Below are 23,516 nucleotides of genomic sequence, written 5' to 3' on the forward strand. Positions count from 1 at the left end.
CTACTCACTCTGCCCCTACTCAGATGGTATTGTGCCGTCGCAGCCTTTGCTCTCTCTCCCCCGCTACTCTCTCCTCTTCCATCCTATCATCTCTTCCCTCTGCTCAATCCTTCTCCAACCAATCTCCTGATTCTGCCTCCTCAACCCTCCTCTCCTCCCTTTCTGCATCCTTTGACTCTCTATGTCCCCTATCCTCCCGACCGGCTCGGTCCTCCCCTCCTGCTCCGTGGCTTGACGACTCATTGCGAGCTCACAGAACAGGGCTCCGGGCAGCCGAGCGGAAATGGAGGAAAACTACCCTCCCTGCGGACCTGGCATCTTTTCACTCCCTCCTCTCTACATTTTCCTCCTCTGTTTCTGCTGCTAAAGCCACTTTCTACCACTCTAAATTCCAAGCATCTGCCTCTAACCCTAGGAAGCTCTTTGCGACCTTCTCCTCCCTCCTGAATCCTCCTCCCCCTCCCCCCCTTCTCCCTCTCTGCGGATGACTTCGTCAACCATTTTGAAAAGAAGGTCGACGACATCCGATCCTCGTTTGTTAAGTCAAACGACACCGCTGGTCCTGCTCACATTGCCTACCCTATGCTTTGACCTCTTTCTCCCCTCTCTCGCCAGATGAAATCTTGCGTCTTGTGACGGCCGGCCGCCCAACAACCTGCCCGCTTGACCCTATCCCCTCCTCTCTAGACCATTTCCGGAGACCTTCTGGCCTCCCTACCTCTGAGGAAGCACAGTTCCCGCTCAGCCCAGTCAAAACTGTTTGCTGCTCTGGCACCCCTATGGTGGAACAAGCTCCGTCACGACGCCAGGACAGCGGAGTCAATCACCACCTTCCGGAGACACCTGAAACCCCACCTCTTCAAGGAATACCTAGGATAGGATAAAGTAATCCTTCTAACCCCCCCCCCCAAAAAAAAATATATAGATGCACAATTGTAAAGTGGTTTTTCCACTGGATATCATAAGGTGAATGCACCAATTTGTAAGTCGCTCTGGATAAGAGCGTCTGCTAAATGACGCAAATGTAATTTTTTTAAAATGTAGTCACATTTAGTCACATTTCAACTAGTCACATTTCAACTAGTCACATTTCAACTAGTCACATTTAGTCACATTTCAACTAGTCACATTTAGTCACATTTCAACTAGTCACATTTAGTCACATTTCAACTAGTCACATTTAGTCACATTTCAACTAGTCACATTTCAACTAGTCACATTTCTTCTACACATCCTACCTCCCCCTCCTGAGCAAGCTAACATTCCCCCATTTGGAGTTTGTCACGTCCTCTGCATACATTTTGCTGTCACATGTTACGGTATGCTATATGGTATGCTACAGGTCAGGCCCTATTGGTGACATGCGATGCATACATCTGTCACGTGTTACGGTATGCTATATGGTATGCTACAGGTCAGGCCCTATTGGTGACATGCGATACATACATCTGTCACGTAAAGAGAGCAAGGGTTGAGGGAATGTTTTTCATAAACAAATGAGTGATTTTGGTAGCAGAACTTTTCAGTCAGAAATGGCTGTAATTATGTTGCAGCTTCAGCAACACGGACACAGACAGACAGACAGACAGACAGACAGACAGACAGACAGACAGACAGACAGACAGACAGACAGAGAGATGTAGTGTTTCATCAGCTCCTACCTGCTCTGCGGATGGGGAACTTTTTCTGGTCCTTAACGAAGATGAACTGGACAACCTCAGCTGTCTAGAGAAAGAGAGAGATAGATATGAGAGAGAGAGATAGATATGAGAGTGTGTGGTGTGTGTGTGTGTGTGTGTGTGTGTGTGTGTTTATTACCTTCAGGTCGACCTGAGCAGGTGTCAGTCTGTCCAGACCCTTCTGTACCTGTGACGTACTGGGCTGGGTGAAGGACGGGTCATCCTCATCATCACCTAGCACCGCCTCCCAACGCTGGGACTAAGAGACAAAGACACCAGCATCATCATCACAAAGGGATGGATTTTTTTAAATAGATGCTGGAGAGAGGGGGGATGATGGAGGTATAGAGAGATGTAGTAGGTGGAGAGAGGGGGGATGATGGAGGTATAGAGAGATGTAGTAGGTGGAGAGAGGGGGATGATGGAGGTATAGAGATGTAGTAGGTGTGCTGGAGAGAGAGGGGTGATGGAGGTATAGATGTAGTAGGTGTGCTGGAGAGAGGGGGGGTGATGGAGGTAGAGAGATGTAGTAGGTGTGCTGGAGAGAGGGGGGGATGATGGAGGTATAGAGAGATGTAGTAGGTGTGATGGAGAGAGGGGGGATGATGGAGGTATTAGGATGTAGTAGGTGTGCTGGAGAGAGGGGGATGATGGAGGTATAGAGAGATGTAGTAGGTGGAGAGAGGGGGGATGATGGAGGTATAGAGAGATGTAGTAGGTGTGATGGAGAGAGGGGGGATGATGGAGGTATAGAGAGATGTAGTAGGTGGAGAGAGGGGGGATGATGGAGGTATAGAGAGATGTAGTAGGTGGAGAGAGGGGGATGATGGAGGTATAGAGATGTAGTAGGTGTGCTGGAGAGAGAGGGGTGATGGAGGTATAGAGATGTAGTAGGTGTGCTGGAGAGAGGGGGGGTGATGGAGGTATAGAGATGTAGTAGGTGTGCTGGAGAGAGGGGGGATGATGGAGGTATAGAGAGATGTAGTAGGTGTGATGGAGAGAGGGGGGATGATGGAGGTATATAGATGTAGTAGGTGTGCTGGAGAGAGGGGGATGATGGAGGTATAGAGAGATGTAGTAGGTGTGCTGGAGAGAGGGGGGATGATGGAGGTATAGAGAGATGTAGTAGGTGTGCTGGAGAGAGGGGGGGTGATGGAGGTATAGAGATGTAGTAGGTGTGCTGGAGAGAGGGGGATGATGGAGGTATAGAGATGTAGTAGGTGGAGAGAGGGGGGATGATGGAGGTATAGAGAGATGTAGTAGGTGTGCTGGAGAGAGGGGGGGGTGATGGAGGTATAGAGAGATGTAGTAGGTGTGATGGAGAGAGGGGGGATGATGGAGGTATAGAGATGTAGTAGGTGTGCTGGAGAGAGAGGGGGTGATGGAGGTATAGAGATGTAGTAGGTGTGCTGGAGAGAGGGGGATGATGGAGGTATAGAGAGATGTAGTAGGTGTGCTGGAGAGAGGGGGGATGATGGAGGTATAGAGATGTAGTAGGTGTGCTGGAGAGAGGGGGGGTGATGGAGGTATAGAGATGTAGTAGGTGTGCTGGAGAGAGGGGGGGTGATGGAGGTATATAGATGTAGTAGGTGTGCTGGAGAGAGGGGGGATGATGGAGGTATAGAGATGTAGTAGGTGTGCTGGAGAGAGGGGGGGTGATGGAGGTATAGAGATGTAGTAGGTGTGCTGGAGAGAGGGGGGGTGATGGAGGTATAGAGAGGTGATGGAGAGAGGGGGGGTGATGGAGGTATAGAGAGATGTAGTAGGTGTGCTGGAGAGAGGGGGATGATGGAGGTATAGAGAGATGTAGTAGGTGGAGAGAGGGGGATGATGGAGGTATAGAGATGTAGTAGGTGTGCTGGAGAGAGGGGGGGTGATGGAGGTATAGAGATGTAGTAGGTGTGCTGGAGAGAGGGGGATGATGGAGGTATAGAGAGATGTAGTAGCTGTGCTGGAGAGAGGGGGATGATGGAGGTATAGAGAGATGTAGTAGGTGGAGAGAGGGGGGATGATGGAGGTATAGAGAGATGTAGTAGGTGTGCTGGAGAGAGGGGGGATGATGGAGGTATAGAGAGATGTAGTAGGTGTGCTGGAGAGAGGGGGGGTGATGGAGGTATAGAGAGATGTAGTAGGTGTGCTGGAGAGAGGGGGGGTGATGGAGGTATATAGATGTAGTAGGTGTGCTGGAGAGAGGGGGATGATGGAGGTATAGAGATGTAGTAGGTGTGATGGAGAGAGGGGGGATGATGGAGGTATAGAGAGATGTAGTAGGTGTGATGGAGAGAGGGGGGGATGACGGAGGTATAGAGAGATGTAGTAGGTGTGCTGGAGAGAGGGGGATGATGGAGGTATAGAGAGATGTAGTAGGTGTGCTGGAGAGAGAGGGGTGATGGAGGTATAGAGAGATGTAGTAGCTGTGCTGGAGAGAGAGGGGTGATGGAGGTATAGAGATGTAGTAGGTGTGCTGGAGAGAGGGGGATGATGGAGGTATAGAGAGATGTAGTAGGTGTGCTGGAGAGAGGGGGGGTGATGGAGGTATAGAGAGATGTAGTAGGTGTGCTGGAGAGAGGGGGGATGATGGAGGTATAGAGATGTAGTAGGTGTGCTGGAGAGAGGGGGATGATGGAGGTATAGAGATGTAGTAGGTGTGCTGGAGAGAGGGGGGATGATGGAGGTATAGAGAGATGTAGTAGGTGTGCTGGAGAGAGGGGGGGTGATGGAGGTATAGAGATGTAGTAGGTGTGCTGGAGAGAGGGGGATGATGGAGGTATAGAGAGATGTAGTAGGTGTGCTGGAGAGAGGGGGATGATGGAGGTATAGAGATGTAGTAGGTGTGCTGGAGAGAGGGGGATGATGGAGGTATAGAGAGATGTAGTAGGTGTGCTGGAGAGAGGGGGATGATGGAGGTATAGAGAGATGTAGTAGGTGTGCTGGAGAGAGGGGGATGATGGAGGTATAGAGAGATGTAGTAGGTGTGCTGGAGAGAGGGGGGGTGATGGAGGTATATAGATGTAGTAGGTGTGCTGGAGAGAGAGGGGTGATGGAGGTATAGAGAGATGTAGTAGCTGTGCTGGAGAGAGAGGGGTGATGGAGGTATAGAGATGTAGTAGGTGTGCTGGAGAGAGAGGGGGGGTGATGGAGGTATAGAGAGATATAGTAGGTGTGCTGGAGAGAGGGGGATGATGGAGGTATAGAGATGTAGTAGGTGTGCTGGAGAGAGGGGGGGTGATGGAGGTATAGAGAGATGTAGTAGGTGTGCTGGAGAGAGGGGGATGATGGAGGTATAGAGATGTAGTAGGTGGAGAGAGGGGGGATGACGGAGGTATAGAGAGATGTAGTAGGTGTGCTGGAGAGAGGGGGATGATGGAGGTATAGAGAGATGTAGTAGGTGTGCTGGAGAGAGAGGGGTGATGGAGGTATAGAGAGATGTAGTAGCTGTGCTGGAGAGAGAGGGGTGATGGAGGTATAGAGATGTAGTAGGTGTGCTGGAGAGAGGGGGGATGATGGAGGTATAGAGAGATGTAGTAGGTGTGCTGGAGAGAGGGGGGGTGATGGAGGTATAGAGAGATGTAGTAGGTGTGCTGGAGAGAGGGGGGATGATGGAGGTATAGAGATGTAGTAGGTGTGCTGGAGAGAGGGGGATGATGGAGGTATAGAGAGATGTAGTAGGTGTGCTGGAGAGAGGGGGGATGATGGAGGTATAGAGAGATGTAGTAGGTGTGCTGGAGAGAGGGGGGGTGATGGAGGTATAGAGATGTAGTAGGTGTGCTGGAGAGAGGGGGATGATGGAGGTATAGAGAGATGTAGTAGGTGTGCTGGAGAGAGGGGGATGATGGAGGTATAGAGATGTAGTAGGTGTGCTGGAGAGAGGGGGGATGATGGAGGTATAGAGAGATGTAGTAGGGTGCTGGAGAGAGGGGGATGATGGAGGTATAGAGAGATGTAGTAGGTGTGCTGGAGAGAGGGGGATGATGGAGGTATAGAGAGATGTAGTAGGTGTGCTGGAGAGAGGGGGGGGGTGATGGAGGTATATAGATGTAGTAGGTGTGCTGGAGAGAGAGGGGTGATGGAGGTATAGAGAGATGTAGTAGCTGTGCTGGAGAGAGAGGGGTGATGGAGGTATAGAGATGTAGTAGGTGTGCTGGAGAGAGAGGGGGGGTGATGGAGGTATAGAGAGATATAGTAGGTGTGCTGGAGAGAGGGGGATGATGGAGGTATAGAGATGTAGTAGGTGTGCTGGAGAGAGGGGGGGTGATGGAGGTATAGAGAGATGTAGTAGGTGTGCTGGAGAGAGGGGGATGATGGAGGTATAGAGATGTAGTAGGTGGAGAGAGGGGGGATGATGGAGGTATAGAGAGATGTAGTAGGTGTGCTGGAGAGAGGGGGGATGATGGAGGTATAGAGAGATGTAGTAGGTGTGCTGGAGAGAGGGGGGATGATGGAGGTATAGAGATGTAGTAGGTGTGCTGGAGAGAGGGGGATGATGGAGGTATAGAGAGATGTAGTAGGTGTGCTGGAGGGGGGATGATGGAGGTATAGAGAGATGTAGTAGGTGTGATGGAGAGAGAGGGGTGATGGAGGTATAGAGATGTAGTAGGTGTGCTGGAGAGAGGGGGATGATGGAGGTATAGAGATGTAGTAGGTGTGCTGGAGAGAGAGGGGGGATGATGGAGGTATAGAGAGATGTAGTAGGTGTGCTGGAGAGAGGGGGGATGATGGAGGTATAGAGATGTAGTAGGTGTGCTGGAGAGAGGGGGGGGTGATGGAGGTATATAGAGATGTAGTAGGTGTGCTGGAGAGAGGGGGGTGATGGAGGTATAGAGATGTAGTAGGTGTGCTGGAGAGAGGGGTGATGGAGGTATAGAGAGATGTAGTAGGTGTGCTGGAGAGAGAGGGGGATGGAGGTATAGAGAGATGTAGTAGGTGGAGAGAGGGGGGATGATGGAGGTATAGAGAGATGTAGTAGGTGTGCTGGAGAGAGGGGGATGATGGAGGTATAGAGAGATGTAGTAGGTGTGCTGGAGAGAGAGGGGGGATGATGGAGGTATAGAGAGATGTAGTAGGTGTGCTGGAGAGAGGGGTGATGGAGGTATAGAGATGTAGTAGGTGTGCTGGAGAGAGGGGGGATGATGGAGGTATAGAGAGATGTAGTAGGTGTGCTGGAGAGAGGGGGGATGATGGAGGTATAGAGAGATGTAGTAGGTGTGCTGGAGAGAGGGGGGGTGATGGAGGTATAGAGATGTAGTAGGTGTGCTGGAGAGAGGGGGGATGATGGAGGTATAGAGAGATGTAGTAGGTGTGCTGGAGAGAGGGGGGGTGATGGAGGTATAGAGAGATGTAGTAGGTGTGCTGGAGGAGAGGGGGGGTGATGGAGGTATAGAGAGATGTAGTAGGTGTGCTGGAGAGAGGGGGGATGATGGAGGTATAGAGAGATGTAGTAGGTGTGCTGGAGAGAGGGGGGGGTGATGGAGGTATAGAGATGTAGTAGGTGTGCTGGAGAGAGGGGGGATGATGGAGGTATAGAGATGTAGTAGGTGTGATGGAGAGAGGGGGGATGATGGAGGTATAGAGATGTAGTAGGTGTGCTGGAGAGAGGGGGGATGATGGAGGTATAGAGAGATGTAGTAGGTGTGATGGAGAGAGGGGGGATGATGGAGGTATAGAGATGTAGTAGGTGTGCTGGAGAGAGGGGGGATGATGGAGGTATAGAGAGATGTAGTAGGTGTGCTGGAGAGAGGGGGGGTGATGGAGGTATAGAGATGTAGTAGGTGGAGAGAGGGGGGGTGATGGAGGTATAGAGATGTAGTAGGTGTGCTGGAGAGAGGGGGGGTGATGGAGGTATAGAGATGTAGTAGGTGTGATGGGAGAGGGGGGATGGAGGTGGAGGTATAGAGAGATGTAGTAGGTGTGCTGGAGAGAGGGGGGATGATGGAGGTATAGAGATGTAGTAGGTGTGATGGAGAGAGGGGGGGTGATGGAGGTATATAGAGATGTAGTAGGTGTGCTGGAGAGAGGGGGGGTGATGGAGGTATATAGAGATGTAGTAGGTGTGCTGGAGAGAGGGGGGATGATGGAGGTATAGAGAGATGTAGTAGGTGTGATGGAGAGAGGGGGGATGATGGAGGTATAGAGATGTAGTAGGTGTGCTGGAGAGAGGGGGATGATGGAGGTATAGAGATGTAGTAGGTGTGCTGGAGAGAGGGGGATGATGGAGGTATAGAGAGATGTAGTAGGTGTGCTGGAGAGAGGGGGATGATGGAGGTATAGAGAGATGTAGTAGGTGTGCTGGAGAGAGGGGGGGATGATGGAGGTATAGAGAGATGTAGTAGGTGTGATGGAGAGAGGGGGGATGATGGAGGTATAGAGAGATGTAGTAGGTGTGATGGAGAGAGGGGGGGATGATGGAGGTATAGAGAGATGTAGTAGGTGTGATGGAGAGAGGGGGGATGATGGAGGTATAGAGAGATGTAGTAGGTGTGCTGGAGAGAGGGGGGTGATGGAGGTATAGAGAGATGTAGTAGGTGTGCTGGAGAGAGGGGGGATGATGGAGGTATAGAGATGTAGTAGGTGTGCTGGAGAGAGGGGGGATGATGGAGGTATAGAGAGATGTAGTAGGTGTGCTGGAGAGAGGGGGGGGTGATGGAGGTATATAGATGTAGTAGGTGTGCTGGAGAGAGGGGGGGTGATGGAGGTATATAGATGTAGTAGGTGTGCTGGAGAGAGGGGGATGATGGAGGTATAGAGATGTAGTAGGTGTGCTGGAGAGAGGGGGGATGATGGAGGTATAGAGAGATGTAGTAGGTGTGCTGGAGAGAGGGGGGGTGATGGAGGTATAGAGATGTAGTAGGTGTGCTGGAGAGAGGGGGGGTGATGGAGGTATAGAGAGGTGATGGAGAGAGGGGGATGATGGAGGTATAGAGAGGTGATGGAGAGAGGGGGATGATGGAGGTATAGAGAGATGTAGTAGGTGTGCTGGAGAGAGGGGGGATGATGGAGGTATAGAGATGTAGTAGGTGTGCTGGAGAGAGGGGGGATGATGGAGGTATAGAGAGGTGATGGAGAGGGGGATGATGGAGGTATAGAGAGATGTAGTAGGTGTGCTGGAGAGAAGGGGGATGATGGAGGTATAGAGAGATGATGGAGGTATAGAGAGGTGATGGAGAGAGGGGGGGATGATGGAGGTATAGAGAGATGATGGAGATATAGAGATGTAGTAGGTGTTAGTTACCCGTACTCCTTTGTTCTGGGAGCTCTGTGTGTTGGATGCTCTCTTCCTCTGAGACATCACGGCTCTGACTGGAGGAGGGGAACAATATCAACAACACAAGTGTAGCCTCTTCATCTTTCAACTAACGTTAGCTATTAGCGTTCAGGCTGTTAGCTAGCTAGCTAGTGATGGACACAGCAAAGCCAGCAAGCTAGCTACCGAAGCAAACTGGGCAACATTAATGTAAAAAATAATGTATCAAAAGCAATCTAAAATGTATTTAAACCGAGAAAAGTAATTAATGCTAGTAACGTTAAGTAGCTATTCACTCACGTAAAGACTGTTTACAAAACTTCTTCCGCTTCCCAAACTCCCGCTCGCGAGACGCGTGTTGATGACGTACAATCTTCCGCGTTTTCGTGTTCTTCTTCCAAAGATTCTCTAACTAAAGCCAGATAGACCACCACCTCTCGTTTCCAACAGGAAATGAGTCCTAGTGTGTAGGCTCTCATCTGCATATTTTCGTTAGGAAACGCCTAGTCTGTGAAGTGCGCGTGTGCAATAACTCAATTTGCTTTCGCACTCCTTCTACAAAACTTAGTCCACTCTGTTCATAACATATTTTCGTTTTTGGGAATAGAAAACTGTATTGAAATCAAATGTTTAATGGATGAGAAAATGTGCAGAATTTCGGCCAAAAATCCATTTCGTTCCATCTTCTCCCAATACCGGCCAGTGGGCTTCCTTCACTTCCATATTTGGCAGTGAGTGGAAACGCCAAGCGGATGCTTCCCGTTTTTACATCCTGGTGAAATCTGTCTCATTGTTCTATCTGTTCTTCTATCTGTTCTGTTCTTCTGTGGGTTTTATGGCGGACTACAACCCCAAAAGGTGTATTGCCGCCACCAACTGGACAGGTTGAAAAAACAAGGTAAAAAGAAAATCAATAGTGATAGTTTTCCCTAACTTAATTAATCCAGCCAAATAAAAATAGTACATTGACATAATCAAAACTCCCACTTATTCCTTCCTTCAAATCTCTATATCTCCCTTCTCAGGCTCTAGGGCCTGAGAGAGTGGTACAGCCTGTGACAATACTCCACGCAAGTCCTTCGCCAAGAAATCTTTCAGCCGCTTCCACAATGATATCTATTTTCCTGGACCTTCTTTCCACCTTGGCAGTGCCGAGTGGCGCAGCAGTCTAAGGCCCTGCATCTCGGTGCAAGAGCCGTCACTACAGTACCTGGTTCGAATCCAGGCTGTATCACATCCGTCTGTGATTGGGAGTCCCATAGGGCGGCGCACAATTGGCAGGATACATTTGCTTTCCAACCTGTGTTTTCCAGTGATAGTATTTGAAATATTGCTAAAGGCCTGTTTTGGCTGCATGCTGTTTACTGACAGATTTGCCGTGCGTTCCCGATGGTAGGCATGCCTTGTGATTGAGCTACACACAATAAACTATTGATCCTCTGTGGTTAAATTATAGGCCTACTCCTGGTGTAGTTTCTGGAATTATTTCATTTCTTTCTGAACAGACGGCAGTAATTCTAGAACTTTGGCAAATGTATTTTTATTCATCATCGGTGCTGCAGCGCCTCCGGCACCCGACAATAAGGACATAAATGAAGTGCAACGCTGGAGATGAATTGCAGGCTCATGTCTATCAGAGCAGAGAGAGGGAGATCATAAAGCGAATCTCATTCTAGTTCTGTAAGAGATAGTGGTGCGCTTCTCTCTCTCACCACAGCAATGACTTTTGGTGAATGCACCAATTTGTAAGTCGCTCTGGATAAGAGCGTCTGCTAAATTATGTAAATGTAAATGAGTACAGCCAGAGTGTCCATGGATACGGATGACTCAACACTATACATGTCAGCTACTACAGCAACTGAAATGACGGCAACACTTAACAAAGAGGTGCAGTTGGTTTGAGTGGGTGGCAAGGAATACGTTAGTCCTAAATATTTCTAAAACTAAAAGCGTTGTATTTGGAACAAAACACAGACTAAACCCTAAACCTCAACTACATTTTGTAATAAATAATGTGGAAATAAAGCACATTTAGATGACTAAACTGCTTGGAGTAACCCTGGATTGTGAACTGTCCTGGTCAAAACATGTTGATACAACAGTAGCTAAGATGGGGAGAAGTCTGTCCATAATAAAGCACTGCTCTGCCATCTTATCAACACTATCAACAAGGCAGGTCCTACAGGCCCTAGTTTCTACCTTCTTAACATCACTATCAACAAGGCAGATCCTACAGGCCCCAGTTTCTACCTTCTTAACAACACTATCAACAAGGCAGGTCCTACAGGCCCTAGTTTCTACCTTCTTAACAACACTATCAACACGGCAGGTCCTACAGGCCCTAGTTTCTACCTTCTTAACAACACTATCAACAAGGCAGGTCCTACAGGCCCTAGTTTCTACCTTCTTAACAACACTATCAACAAGGCAGGTCCTACAGGCCCTAGTTTCTACCTTCTTAACAGCACCATCAACAAGGCAGGTCCTACAGGCCCTAGTTTCTACCTTCTTAACAACACTATCAACAAGGCAGGTCCTACAGGCCCTAGTTTTGTCGCATCTGGACTACTGTTCAGCCGTGTGGTCAGGTGCCACAAAATAGGACTTAGGAAAATTGCATTTGTCTCAGAACAGGGCAGCACGGCTGGCTCCGAACAGGGCAGCGCGGCTGGCTCCGAACAGGGCAGCGCGGCTGGCTCCGAACAGGGCAGCGCGGCTGGCTCAGAACAGGGCAGCGCGGCTGGCTCAGAACAGGGCAGCGCGGCTGGCTCAGAACAGGGCAGCGCAGCTGGCTCAGAACAGGGCAGCACGGCTGGCTCAGAACAGGGCAGCACGGCTGGCCCTTGGATGGACACTGAGAGCTAACATTAATAATATACATGTCAGTCTCTCCTGGCTCAAAGTGGAGGAGAGATTGACTTCATCACTACTTGTATTTATGAGAGGTATTGACATGTTGAATGGACCGAGCTGTCTGTCTAAACTACTGGCACACAGCTCAGACACCCATCCATACCCCACAAGACATGCCACCAGAGGTCTCTTCAGTCAGCAAGTCCAGAACAGACTATGGGAGGCGCACAGTACTACATAGAGACATGACTACATTAAACTCTATTCCACATCAGGTAACTGATGCAGCAGTAGAATCAGATTTAAAAAGCAGGTAAAAATACACCTGATGGAACAGCGGGGACTGTGAAGAGACACAAACATGGGCACAGACACATGCACACATGATAACATGGGCACTATACACACACACACACACACGGTAACATACACACTATAAATACACATAGATTTAGTACTGTAGATATGTGGTAGTGGTGGAGTAGGGGCCTGTGTGCTGTGAAATCTGGGAATGTATTGTAATGTTTTTAAAATTGTATAAACTGCCTTCCTTTTGCTGGACCCCAGGAAGAGTAGCTGCTTCCTTGACTAATGGAGAACCATAATAAATACAAATAAACTCAGCAAAAAAAGAAACGTCCCTTTTTCAGGACCGTCTTTCAAAGATAATTCGTAAAAATCCCAAATAACTTCACAGATCTTCATTGTAAAGGGTTTAAACACTGTTTCCCATGCTTGTTCAATGAACCATAAACAATTAATTAAACACCATGTGTAACAACACCTGCACAGGATCGGTACATCCGAACATCACACCTGCGGGACAGGTACAGGATGGCAACAACAACTGCCAGAGTTACACCAGGAACGCACAATCCTTCCATCAGTGCTCAGACTGTCCACAATAGGCTGAGAGAGGCTGAACTGAGGGCTTGTAGGCCTGTTGTAAGGCAGGTCCTCACCAGACATCTCCAGCAACAACGTCGCCTATGGGCACAAACCCACCGTCACTGGACCAGACAGGACTGGCAAAAAGTGCTCTTCACTGACGAGTCGCGGTTTTGTCTCACGAGGGGTGATGGTCGGATTCGCGTTTATCGTCGAAGGAATGAGCTTTACACCGAGGCCTGTACTCTGGAGCGGGATCGATTTGGAGGTGGAGGGTCCATCATGGTCTGGGGCGGTGTGTCACAGCATATTCGGACTGATCTTGTTGTCATTGCAGGCAATCTCAACGCTGTGCGTTACAGGGAAGACATCCTCCTCCCTCATGTGGTACCCTTCCTGCAGGCTCATCCTGACATGACCCTCCAGCATGACAATGCCACCAGCCATACTGCTCGTTCTGTGTGTGATTTCCTGCAAGACAGGAAAGTCAGTGTCCTGCCATGGCCAGCGAAGAGCCCGGATCTCAATCCCATTGAGCACGTCTGGGACCTGTTGGATCGGAGGGTTGGGCCATTCCCCCTAGAAATGTCCAGGAACTTGCAGGTGCCTTGGTGGAAGAGTGGGGTAACATCTCACAGCAAGAACTGGCAAATCTGGTGCAGTCCATGAGGAGGAGATGCACTGCAGTACTTAATGCAGCTGGTGGCCACAACAGATACTGACTGTTACTTTTGACCCCCCCTATGTTCAGGGACACATTATTCAATTTCTGTTAGTCACGTCTGTGGAACTTGTTCAGTTTGTTTCAGTTGTTGAATTTTATGTTCATACCAATATTTACACATGTTAAGTTTGCTGAAAATAAACGCAGTTGACAGTGAGAGGACGTATAGTATATAATAGTATGGTATATATAATTCTGTTTGAGGGAGAGGTGAAGTGTATGAGTTGGAGAAACTAGGAAAGTTAACTGAAATACGTACGGTATCAAGGTCGTGCCTAGAGAGTTGGAGTGTGAGAAACTTTCACAGGGGATTTATTTTTAATTAGTCTCGCTGTCCCAGGTCCTTCTAAAAAATAAAGTGTTTTTTCCTGACTTCACTCCCACTGTCTAGGTGTTACTACTCACTTGGATCCAGCAGGTAGGACAAATTTTGATCCAGCAGGCATGGTCGGTCAAATTTTGATCCAGCAGGTCGGACACATTTTATTCACTTAGGAATGCGGGCGTATCCTCATAATGATGAATGTACATATGTTATACAAGTTTATGGTGTACGTACACAATAGGGGGTGTAGTTCAATACTAAAGTAACTTGGAAAGTTTACTGGGAAAGTTACTGGTGTCCAAAACATTCTGAAACCACCCATTCAAATGACTCTTGACATCACACAACATTCTCTGGGCCTCAGCACCACTATCTCTCCCAAGTCTTGTATCTAAGTAATTCTCTTCTTTGGCATATCTGTAAAAGCCAAGTCATGACATAAAGCAGGGCTGAATTTGAGCCGGAACCTGCCGGAACAGCATCTGGCTCCTCTGTGTTGGACTGTTTCGTTCCGGAACCCAGGGTCCTCTTCTAGCGTGAACAATTATTTTCACTGTTTGTCAAAATTATTTTCAATGTTTATCAAAATTATTTTCAATGTTTGTCATATCAAAATTATTTTCACTGTTTGTCATATCAAAATAATTTTCACTGTTTGTCATATCAAAATTATTTTCACTGTAATATCAAAATTATTTTCAATGTTTGTCATATCAAAATTATTTTCACTGTTTGTCATATCAAAATTATTTTCACTGTTTGTCATATCAAAATTATTTTCACTGTTTGTCATATCAAAATTATTTTCACTGTTTGTCATATCAAAATTATTTTCACTGTTTGTAATGTCAAAATTATTTTCACTGTTTGTCATGTCAAAATAATTTTCACTGTTTGTCAAAATAATTTTCACTGTAATATCAAAATTATTTTCAATGTTTGTAATGTCAAAATTATTTTCACTGTTTGTCATATCAAAATTATTTTCACTGTTTGTCATATCAAAATTATTTTCACTGTTTGTCATATCAAAATTATTTTCACTGTTTGTCATATCAAAATTATTTTCACTGTTTGTAATGTCAAAATTATTTTCACTGTTTTTCATATCAAAATTATTTTCACTGTTTGTCATATCAAAATAATTTTCACTGTTTGTCATATCAAAATTATTTTCACTGTTTGTAATGTCAAAATAATTTTCACTGTCATGTCAAAATTATATTCACTGTTTGAAATGTCAAAATTAGAATAGAAGCAATTCGAGTTCATTCAAACGGACTCTGTAATTCTCCTGCCCCCTAAAAACTGTAACGTGAAAACGTGCCTGATATAGTAGAAATGAATGTGTTGGGCCGGCCCGGGTTTAGCCTGTTTGCCCAACATTGTAGCCTATAAAGACCAACACCTGGTCCTTGCTGTGGTGAGAGAGAGAAGCTCACCAGTATCTCTCACAGAACTAGAATGAGATTCACTTTATGATCTCCCTCTCTCTGCTCTGATAGACATGAGCCTGCAACTCATCTCCAGCGTTGCACTTCATCATTTATTTCTTTATTGAATCAAATCAAATTTTATAGGTCACATCACATGGTTAGCAGATGTTATTGGTCACATCACATGGTTATCAGATGTTATAGGTCACATCACATGGTTAGCAGATGTTATTGGTCACATCACATGGTTAGCAGATGTTATTGGTCACATCACATGGTTAGCAGATGTTATAGGTCACATCACATGGTTAGCAGATGTTATTGGTCACATGGTTATCAGATGTTATTGGTCACATCACATGGTTAGCAGATGTTATTGGTCACATGGTTATCAGATGTTATAGGTCACATCACATGGTTAGCAGATGTTATTGGTCACATGGTTATCAGATGTTATTGGTCACATACATATGGTTAGCAGATGTTATTGCGAGTGTAGCGAAATGCTTGTGCTTCTAGTTCCAACAGTGAAACAATATCTAACATGTAATCTAACAATTCCACAACTACTACCTAATACACACAAATCTAAGTAAAGGAATGAAATAAGAATATATACATATACTGATGAGCAATGTCAGAGTGGCATTGGCTAAGATGCAATAGATAGTATAGATGGTATAGAATACATTATATACTGTCGTGTCTCGATGGTTAAATGAGATTACATGCTATTTTCAAATCGATTCCCTAACGTTTAACTAACGTCTAACGTTTAATTGATTAAGTGATTGAATTAAACCATGCAACAATTAAACCATTAATAACCCGGGGCACCACGGAAGAGTTAGTTTATATAGAGCGGCTATCTCCCGAATCCACTCTTAAAGTTCTCAAGATCTTTTATATCAATAGCAATCAATCAGTCATTAATTATTCTTTACCTAATATCAGTCTCATCTGAACGTCGTAAAATACTTGGTTATCTGCACGAGCCCAGCCTTTACTTATGAATCATCCATACACAAATTGGCTCAATTATTTATTTACTAACTAATTAAAACAATTACAGAATATACAATACATAATAACATTATACAGTAAATACGGTCCCTAGTGGACTAAACAAAAACAGCTTGGTTTTAACACGATAGATTCAGAGAGAAGAGAAAGGGGCTTTGGAAGGAAGACTAAGGACCATGGGTCTCTATCTGACCTGGGAAGCTATTCTCACATAAATATACATATGCCACTAACGATCGGCCATTCGGAAAAGCAATGCATTGTATTTACGTGAAGCTGGCTTCGAGAGTTGAGCTGGTGATGTGAGGCTCTGATTTGCCAGTCGATGTCGCCATCGTCCTTTGTGGAATCTTCTGGGTCGCCGTGTGAGAGGTTCATCTCACTCTGGAGATGCTTCCTCGTCAGTTAGTGTTTGCACATATGTTCAGAGGCAGTCTGATATATGCTAGTTTAGTATGTACTTCTTTAGGTGCTCAATAGTTCAGAGTTCATACCATTTCACGTCTGGAGCAGGCTCTCATGTTTCCTGGTCTGTAGAGTTGAGTTGAGTTGAAATTAGAATGAGCCCTTTTAAAAGTGAGGATGGAACTGAGGTGACCTGTCATCACGGGGCTTTTATTCTAGAGTGGAAAAGGGGTTGGTTCATCATTTCCAACCAATGTCTATTCACTGGGGCGTGGCTACTGACTGGGCAAAAGTTACCATAAAACAAAGATTTTCATTTTAGAAGACTAAATCACATCTTTTCAAAAGTATTCTTGTACTTCGTTAGACATTTTATCCCACATTCAGATGCAAGCCTCATAACTGAGGAACCTGTATAAACAGAGTTAGGGTAATGTGGCTGTCTTGTCTTTCATGAGGTCACAAACATGGAACAAAGCGGACCGGGTCGTAGCTGGTTTCTCCACCGACCGTTTACACATTCTCCAAAACATGGATATTTGCAGGAGAGTTCCTTTGTTCTACTGTGCCCCCTCTCTCCCATACTGCATGGTCAGGGAGACAAGAGTCTATGCTAGGCAGTTAAATGAACGGGCCAGCGTCATGACAATACATATGAGATGAGTAATGCATGGTATGTAAACGTTATTAAAGTTGCATTAATAAAGTGACCAGTGTTCCATTTATTAAAGTGGCCAATGATTTCAAGTCTGTATGTAGGCAGCAGCCTCTCTGTGCTAGTGATGGCTGTTTAACAGTCTGATGGCCTTGAGATAGAAGCTGTTTTTCAGTCTCTCAGTCCCCGCTTTGATGCACCTGTACTGACCTCACCTTCTGGATGATAGCGGGGTGAACAGGCAGTGGCTCGGGTGGTTGTTGTCCTTGATGATCTTTTTGGCCTTCCTGTGACATCAGATGGTGTAGGTGTCCTGGAGGGCAGGTAGTTTGCCCCCGGTGATGCGTTGTGCAGACCACACCACCCTCTGGAGAGCCTTCCGGTTATGGGCGGAGCAGTTGCCGTACCAGGCAGTGATACAGCCCGACAGGATGCTCTCGATTGTGCATCTGTAAAAGTTTGAGTGTTTTTGGTGACAAGCCAAATTTCTTCAGCCTCCTGAGGTTGAAGAGGCGCCGCTGCGCTTTCTTCACCACACTGTCTGTGTGGGTGGACCATTTCAGTTTGTCCGTGATGTGTACGCCGAGGAACTTAAAACGCTCCACCTTCTCCACTGCTGTCCCGTCAATGTAGATAGGGGGGTGCTCCCTCTGCTGTTTCCTGAAGTCCACGATCATCTCCTTTGTTTTGTTGACGTTGAGTGAGAGGTTACTTTCCTGACACCACACTCCGAGGGCCCTCACCTCCTCCCTGTAGGCTGTCTCGTCGTTGTTGGTAATCAAGCCTATTAGTTTTGTCGTCTGGAAACTTGATGATTGAGTTGGAGGCGTGCATGGCCACGCAGTCGTGGGTGAACAGGGAGTACAGGAGAGGGCTGAGAACGCACACTTGTGGGGCTCCAGTGTTGAGGATCAGCAAAGTGGAGATGTTGTTTCCTACCTTCACCGTCAGCGACACTTTGAGCTGAGCAACAACACAGAGAGCTGCATTCACACATTGACCACAGCAACTCAATGTTACAAACCACAGATTCCGTCAGATTTGACAATATACTGAGGTCGATGAAGACTTACAGGACTTCAAGTCAGTTGTTCTCTCAGGATGGCCTGCTGTGAAAGAGGACAGCTCTCCTGCGTATAAGAGATTGTTGGTCCTTTCGTGATGAAATCAACATCCAGAACGGGGTGCTGTACAGAGGACAATGTGTTCTTATTCCAAGGGCACTGAGGGCGGAAATGCTAAGCCGCATACATGCTAGCCACATCGATGGGGAGACATGCTATAGACAAGGCAAGGGGAACACTTTTCTGTCCGAACATGAGGGGACAATCAAGGACTGTGTGTCCAACTGCTCAGCCTGTAATGAAATGAGCACAGCAAAAGGAATCAATGATGTCACATGACATCCCAGAGCGCATATGGTAAATCGTGAGCATGGACCTTTTGCAGGGAAGGATTTCCTGATTATGGTTGATTATTACTAAGATTACTGTGAGGTGGAGCCACTGCCAGACATGTCAGCTGACACGGTCATCACACGCTGAAAAGTCCAGTTTTTCCCGCCATGGGCAACCAGACTGTGAAATCACAGGGGGGTGCCATGCAGTATTTAGGTTATGTATTATCATTTCTTTCACTGTTACCCTGGAAATATTAAGTCATATTACATTCAGTCGGGAGGAACTATTAGACATAAGAGCAACGTCAACTTACCAACATTATGACCAGGAATACGACTTTCCCGAAGCGGATCCTCTGTTTGGTCCACCACCCAGGACAATGGATCGGATCTCAGTAGGCGACCCAAAACAACGACGCCATAGAAGAAGCGGCAGACGGATCTTCTGGTCAGGCGCCGTAGACGGGCACATCGTCCACCGCTCCCGAGTATACTACTCGCCAATGTCCAGTCTCTTGACAACAAGGTAGACGAAATCCGAGCAACGGTTGCCTTCCAGAGAGACATCAGAGATTGTAACATTCTCTGTTTCGCGGAAACATGGCTCACTCGGGACACGCTATCTGAGTCAGTACAGCAACCTGGTATCTTCACGCATCGCGCAGACAGAAACAAACATCTCTCTGGTAAGAAGAAGGGCGGGGGTGTATGCCTTATGATTACCGAGACGTGGTGTGATCATAACAATATACAGGAACTCAAGTCCTTTTGTTCACCTGACCTAGAATTCCTTACGATTGAATGCCGACCGCATGATCTACCAAGAGAATTCTCTTTGATTATAATCACAGTCGTGTATATCCCCCCCAAGCAGACACATCGACGGCCCTGAAAGAACTTCATTGGACTCTATGTAAACTGGAAACCACATATCCTGAGGCTGCATTTATTGTAGCTGGGGATTTTAACAAGGCTAATCTGAAAACAAGGCTCCCTAAATTTTATCAGCATATCGAACGAGCGACCCGGGCTGGCAAAATTCTGGATCATTGTTACTCTAACTTCCGCAACGCATACAAAGCCCTCCCTCGCCCTCCTTTCGGCAAATCTGACCACGACTCCATTTTGTTGCTCCCAGCCTATAGACAGAAACTGAAACAGAAAACACCCATGCTCAGGTCTGTTCAACGCTGGCCCGACCAATCTGATTCCACGCTTCAAGATTGCTTCGATCACGTGGACTGGGACATGTTCCGCATAGCGTCGAACAACAACTTTGATGTATACGCTGATTCGGTGAGTGCATCGGTGATGTTGTACGCATGGCGACTATTAAAACCTTCCCCAACCAGAAACCATTGATTGATGGCAGCATTTGTGCAAAACTTAAAGCGCGAACCAAATCAAATTTATAAAGCCCTTCTTACATCAGCTGATATCTCAAAGTGCTGTACAGAAACCCAGCCTAAAACCCCAAACAGCAAACAATGCTGGTGTAGAACCACTGCTTTTAATCAGGGAAAGGCTACTGGAAACATGACCGAATACAAACAGTGAACCTATTCCCTCCACAAGGCAATCAAACAAGCTAAGCGTCAGTATAGAGACAAAGTAAAGTCGCAATTCAACGGCTCAGACACGAGAGGTATGTGGCAGGGTCTACAGTCAATCACGGATTACAAAAAGAAAACCAGCCCCACCGCTGACCATGATGTCTTGCTCCCAGACAAACTAAGCAACTTCTTTGCTTGCTTTGAGGACAATACAGTGCCACCGACAAGGTCCGCTACCAAAACCTGTGGGCTCTCCACCGCAGCCAACATTCACTGAACATGGTGACTGGGTTTTGCCTCGTCCCGTTATATATTGCTAATCGGCTGGTTATGAGAGCCACAAACCTACCCCTGTCAGAGCAGGAGGCTCGGACTTCCAGTCTTCTGAGAACCGAAGGAAAAGCCTGCGAACTCAGCTCAACGAACTGGCCTAACTCCTCAACGCTGAGCACCTCGTCTTTACTGCGCTTGTGATATTGTGCGTTGCCAGGGTCTGCCGCGAATCACGATCCATCTTTGCCAAGCAGAGTAACAACTTCCTAATTCAATCGGCTTTGGCCTGCCGTCTTCGGTTGGAACTGCAGAAAACTTCTAATATTTCTGCCCAATAGATTTTTAATGTGGATGGTGCCAAACCCCAGGCTTCACACTGGCTATACCACCAGACACACACTTGTAATTAGCTGTGGAACACAGTCCTTCCTCGGAATTGCCCTCTGACATTACCTGGAGGAATTCCCACACTCGGGATAAGCTGGAGCGAGAATTGTCAATGCGTTTTGCTGAAGGATTTTTTCCCAGAATAAAGCCTTCATATTCTGTCAAAATGTCGTTTTTCACCTCGCTTCCTGGCAGGCCCTTGAGCTTAATGGATGAGACAGCGTTAACCTCACCACTCTCGCAGCCCGTCGAAGTCCCCCCGATGCAGCCTTGCTCCCACGGCTCCGACCGTGTTCCACCACCGCTCTGACTGGTTGGCTGCGCCGTCACCGCCGACCGCTCACCCTCGCCCCCCAGCTGCTGCACCGCCGACCCCCCAGCTGCTGCACCGCCGACCACTCACCCTCACCCCCCAGCTGCTGCACCGCCGACCGCTCACCCCCCCGGCAAAGTCCCAGTGCTCTCCCTGGGCTCCACCATCGTTCCACTGATCTGGTTCGGGCTGCTGTCTGTCAGTTGAAAGCAGGGTCGCAAGCATTGTGTGCCTCCATTCGATAGTACCAGACTTAAATTGGTGGGCGACTTTGAAATGTCGGTCTATCCGCCCAAAGTCGCGTTTTGTTCTGCTGTCCATAGCTCCTCTCTTCTGCCTGCCTGCATGCTCCACCAACCAACAAAATAACCCTAACCATTTAAACTTCAATTGGGTGACGTCAGAGTTGAATGTCCCAAGGATCCCAGATAACAAAGACCACTTACTAACTGGGCCCAAACAGAAAAGATCAAAAGAACACACAGACAGACAGCGGTAAGTTCATTTTTTTCCTAAAAGAATAAATTTTATTTCAGCACTGGATGTCGTTTCCCAACAAACATGACCATCATTACATCATCACGCCTCTCCTTCCTTCCTGTTCCTGTCCTCTGACATCACTTCCTCCACAGCCATAAGAATATAAAAGCTCTCTCCACAACAACATTCTGGTGCTTTCATTTAGCTGACAATGACAAATTATACCGATAATAATCATAACAGCAATAATTATAATAATGAAGAAGAATCCTTTACGGATGTTGTTGTTTAGGGGGGCGTGGCTTACAGTACATGTAGTACACACATTACTGCTAGTTTACAGTTCACAGTATATGATGTACTGCGGTATACATGTTAGTTGGTTCAGAAGGTGATGTAGTACACACATTACTGCTAGTTTACAGTTCACAATATATGATGTACTGCGGTATACATGTTAGTTGGTTCAGATGTAGTACATGATGTACTGCAGTATACATGTTAGTTGGTTCAGATGTAGTACATGTTACTAGTACAGAGATTTAGACTGACACCTGGATGATGTCATAAAATAATCATGTGACCAGGCCATGTGACTTGGCCATGTGACCTGACCATGTGACCTGGCCATGTGACCTGAAGTGACTCCCATCTCCCTGGCAACATCCCAAATGTGACCTGACCATGTGACCTGGCCATGTGACCTGAAGTGAGTCCCATCTCCCTGGCAACATCCCAAATGTGACCTGACCATGTGACCTGGCCATGTGACCTGAAGTGACTCCCATCTCCCTGGCAACATCCCAAATGTCATCCTATTCCCTTTCTAGAACTCGAGGACCATCGGGTCTCAGAAACTAAACATGACTGAAACCTTCCTGCACCACAACGTTTAAAGTAGTGCACTAGGGAACAGGGTGCCATTTGGAATGTCTCATTGTCTCTTTTCCCTGCAGGCTCATCTTGTCTGGACCACTCAGTCAGTCAGCGTCGCTACTCATCCCTCCAATGTACTGACACATAACGGTCCTACAGTATCCAGCTCTGTTCTACTCATCACAAAACTCCACAGGGGTAAACCTATCACACGTGTTGTGGCGTCATCATAGAATCTCTTGATAGGTCATTGGTTTGGGGCATACCATCATGGCAGGGAAACAGGGGGTGAACTTTGGTTCTCAGGGTGGTAATGTGACACTAACTCTGTGCACCGTTCAGCTTCACATGACGAGTTGACCATTAAATCTTTATAAAGGGACGATAAACAGAATATACGAACGTAGTGCAGAGACGATGATTATTTTTAAATGTTTTGACGGGCGATACTTAACTGACATAGTAACAACGGCGAAGTGGTCTTTAAGACGATCGATGGCGTAATATCAGATACGGAGAAGGATCATATATTAAATGGTTTCAGTTTACATCTCTACGGTCGGCTAAAGCCTCTCAAAACTAACGGTTGCTTTGATAGAAGGATTAGAAGAGACATTCAAAAGAGTAAGAAAAAACACAGTTTAAAGTACAATTGAATAAAACATTTTGATTTCTTTATGTTGTTTACTATTTTCCTTCCAGATTCTGGCTAGTTTACAGAAAAACTGATCATCACTAAGAAAAGTTCATCACCACAGAATATTAGTGGGGGTGGTTAGGGGCGGGGTCAGAAAACAGCCAATAGAAACGGTCCTAGAGGGAACAGATAATCACAACATAGCCTGTTAGTGGGGGTGGTTAGGGGCGGGGTCAGAAAACAGCCAATAGAAACGGTCCTAGAGGGAACAGAGAGCACAGAGGGGTGAGCAAGAGATATGTACTGTGTGGTTGGAGATATTTACTGAGGAGAGAGAGATGGGAGGAGAGAGAGAGAGAGAGATGGGAGA

The 23,516-nt window shown here is 46.8% G+C and overlaps 1 protein-coding gene and 1 long non-coding RNA gene across 3 annotated transcripts in view; both read right to left on the minus strand.

Annotated features, from left to right (window-relative positions):
- The window catches only part of ndnl2 (necdin-like 2), a 29,983-nt gene extending 20,667 nt beyond the window's left edge, over positions 1-9,316 (minus strand). Inside the window, exons 1-4 of one of the 2 annotated variants that reach the window (XM_029724309.1) lie at positions 9,220-9,316; positions 8,914-8,975; positions 1,819-1,938; positions 1,662-1,725 (exon numbers count right to left, since the gene is read on the minus strand). In XM_029724309.1, coding sequence (XP_029580169.1) covers positions 1,662-1,725; positions 1,819-1,938; positions 8,914-8,964 — 235 coding nt within the window. In that variant the 5' untranslated portion in view covers positions 8,965-8,975; positions 9,220-9,316. Of the gene's footprint in view, positions 1-1,661; positions 1,726-1,818; positions 1,939-8,907; positions 8,976-9,219 lie in introns of both variants that reach the window. The other variant, XM_029724308.1, reaches the window with a different exon arrangement.
- Positions 9,317-21,649: 12,333 nt separating this feature from the next.
- Positions 21,650-23,510, minus strand: LOC115168755 (uncharacterized). The gene is made up of 2 exons (XR_003870742.1): positions 22,406-23,510; positions 21,650-22,337 (listed from the first exon to the last, which is right to left on the minus strand). It is a non-coding gene; the product is annotated as an uncharacterized LOC115168755 (long non-coding RNA).
- Between the last annotated feature and the right edge of the window lie 6 nt (positions 23,511-23,516).

This window comes from Salmo trutta, chromosome 30 (assembly GCF_901001165.1).
Source record: "Salmo trutta chromosome 30, fSalTru1.1, whole genome shotgun sequence".
Taxonomy (NCBI): Eukaryota; Metazoa; Chordata; class Actinopteri; order Salmoniformes; family Salmonidae; genus Salmo; species Salmo trutta.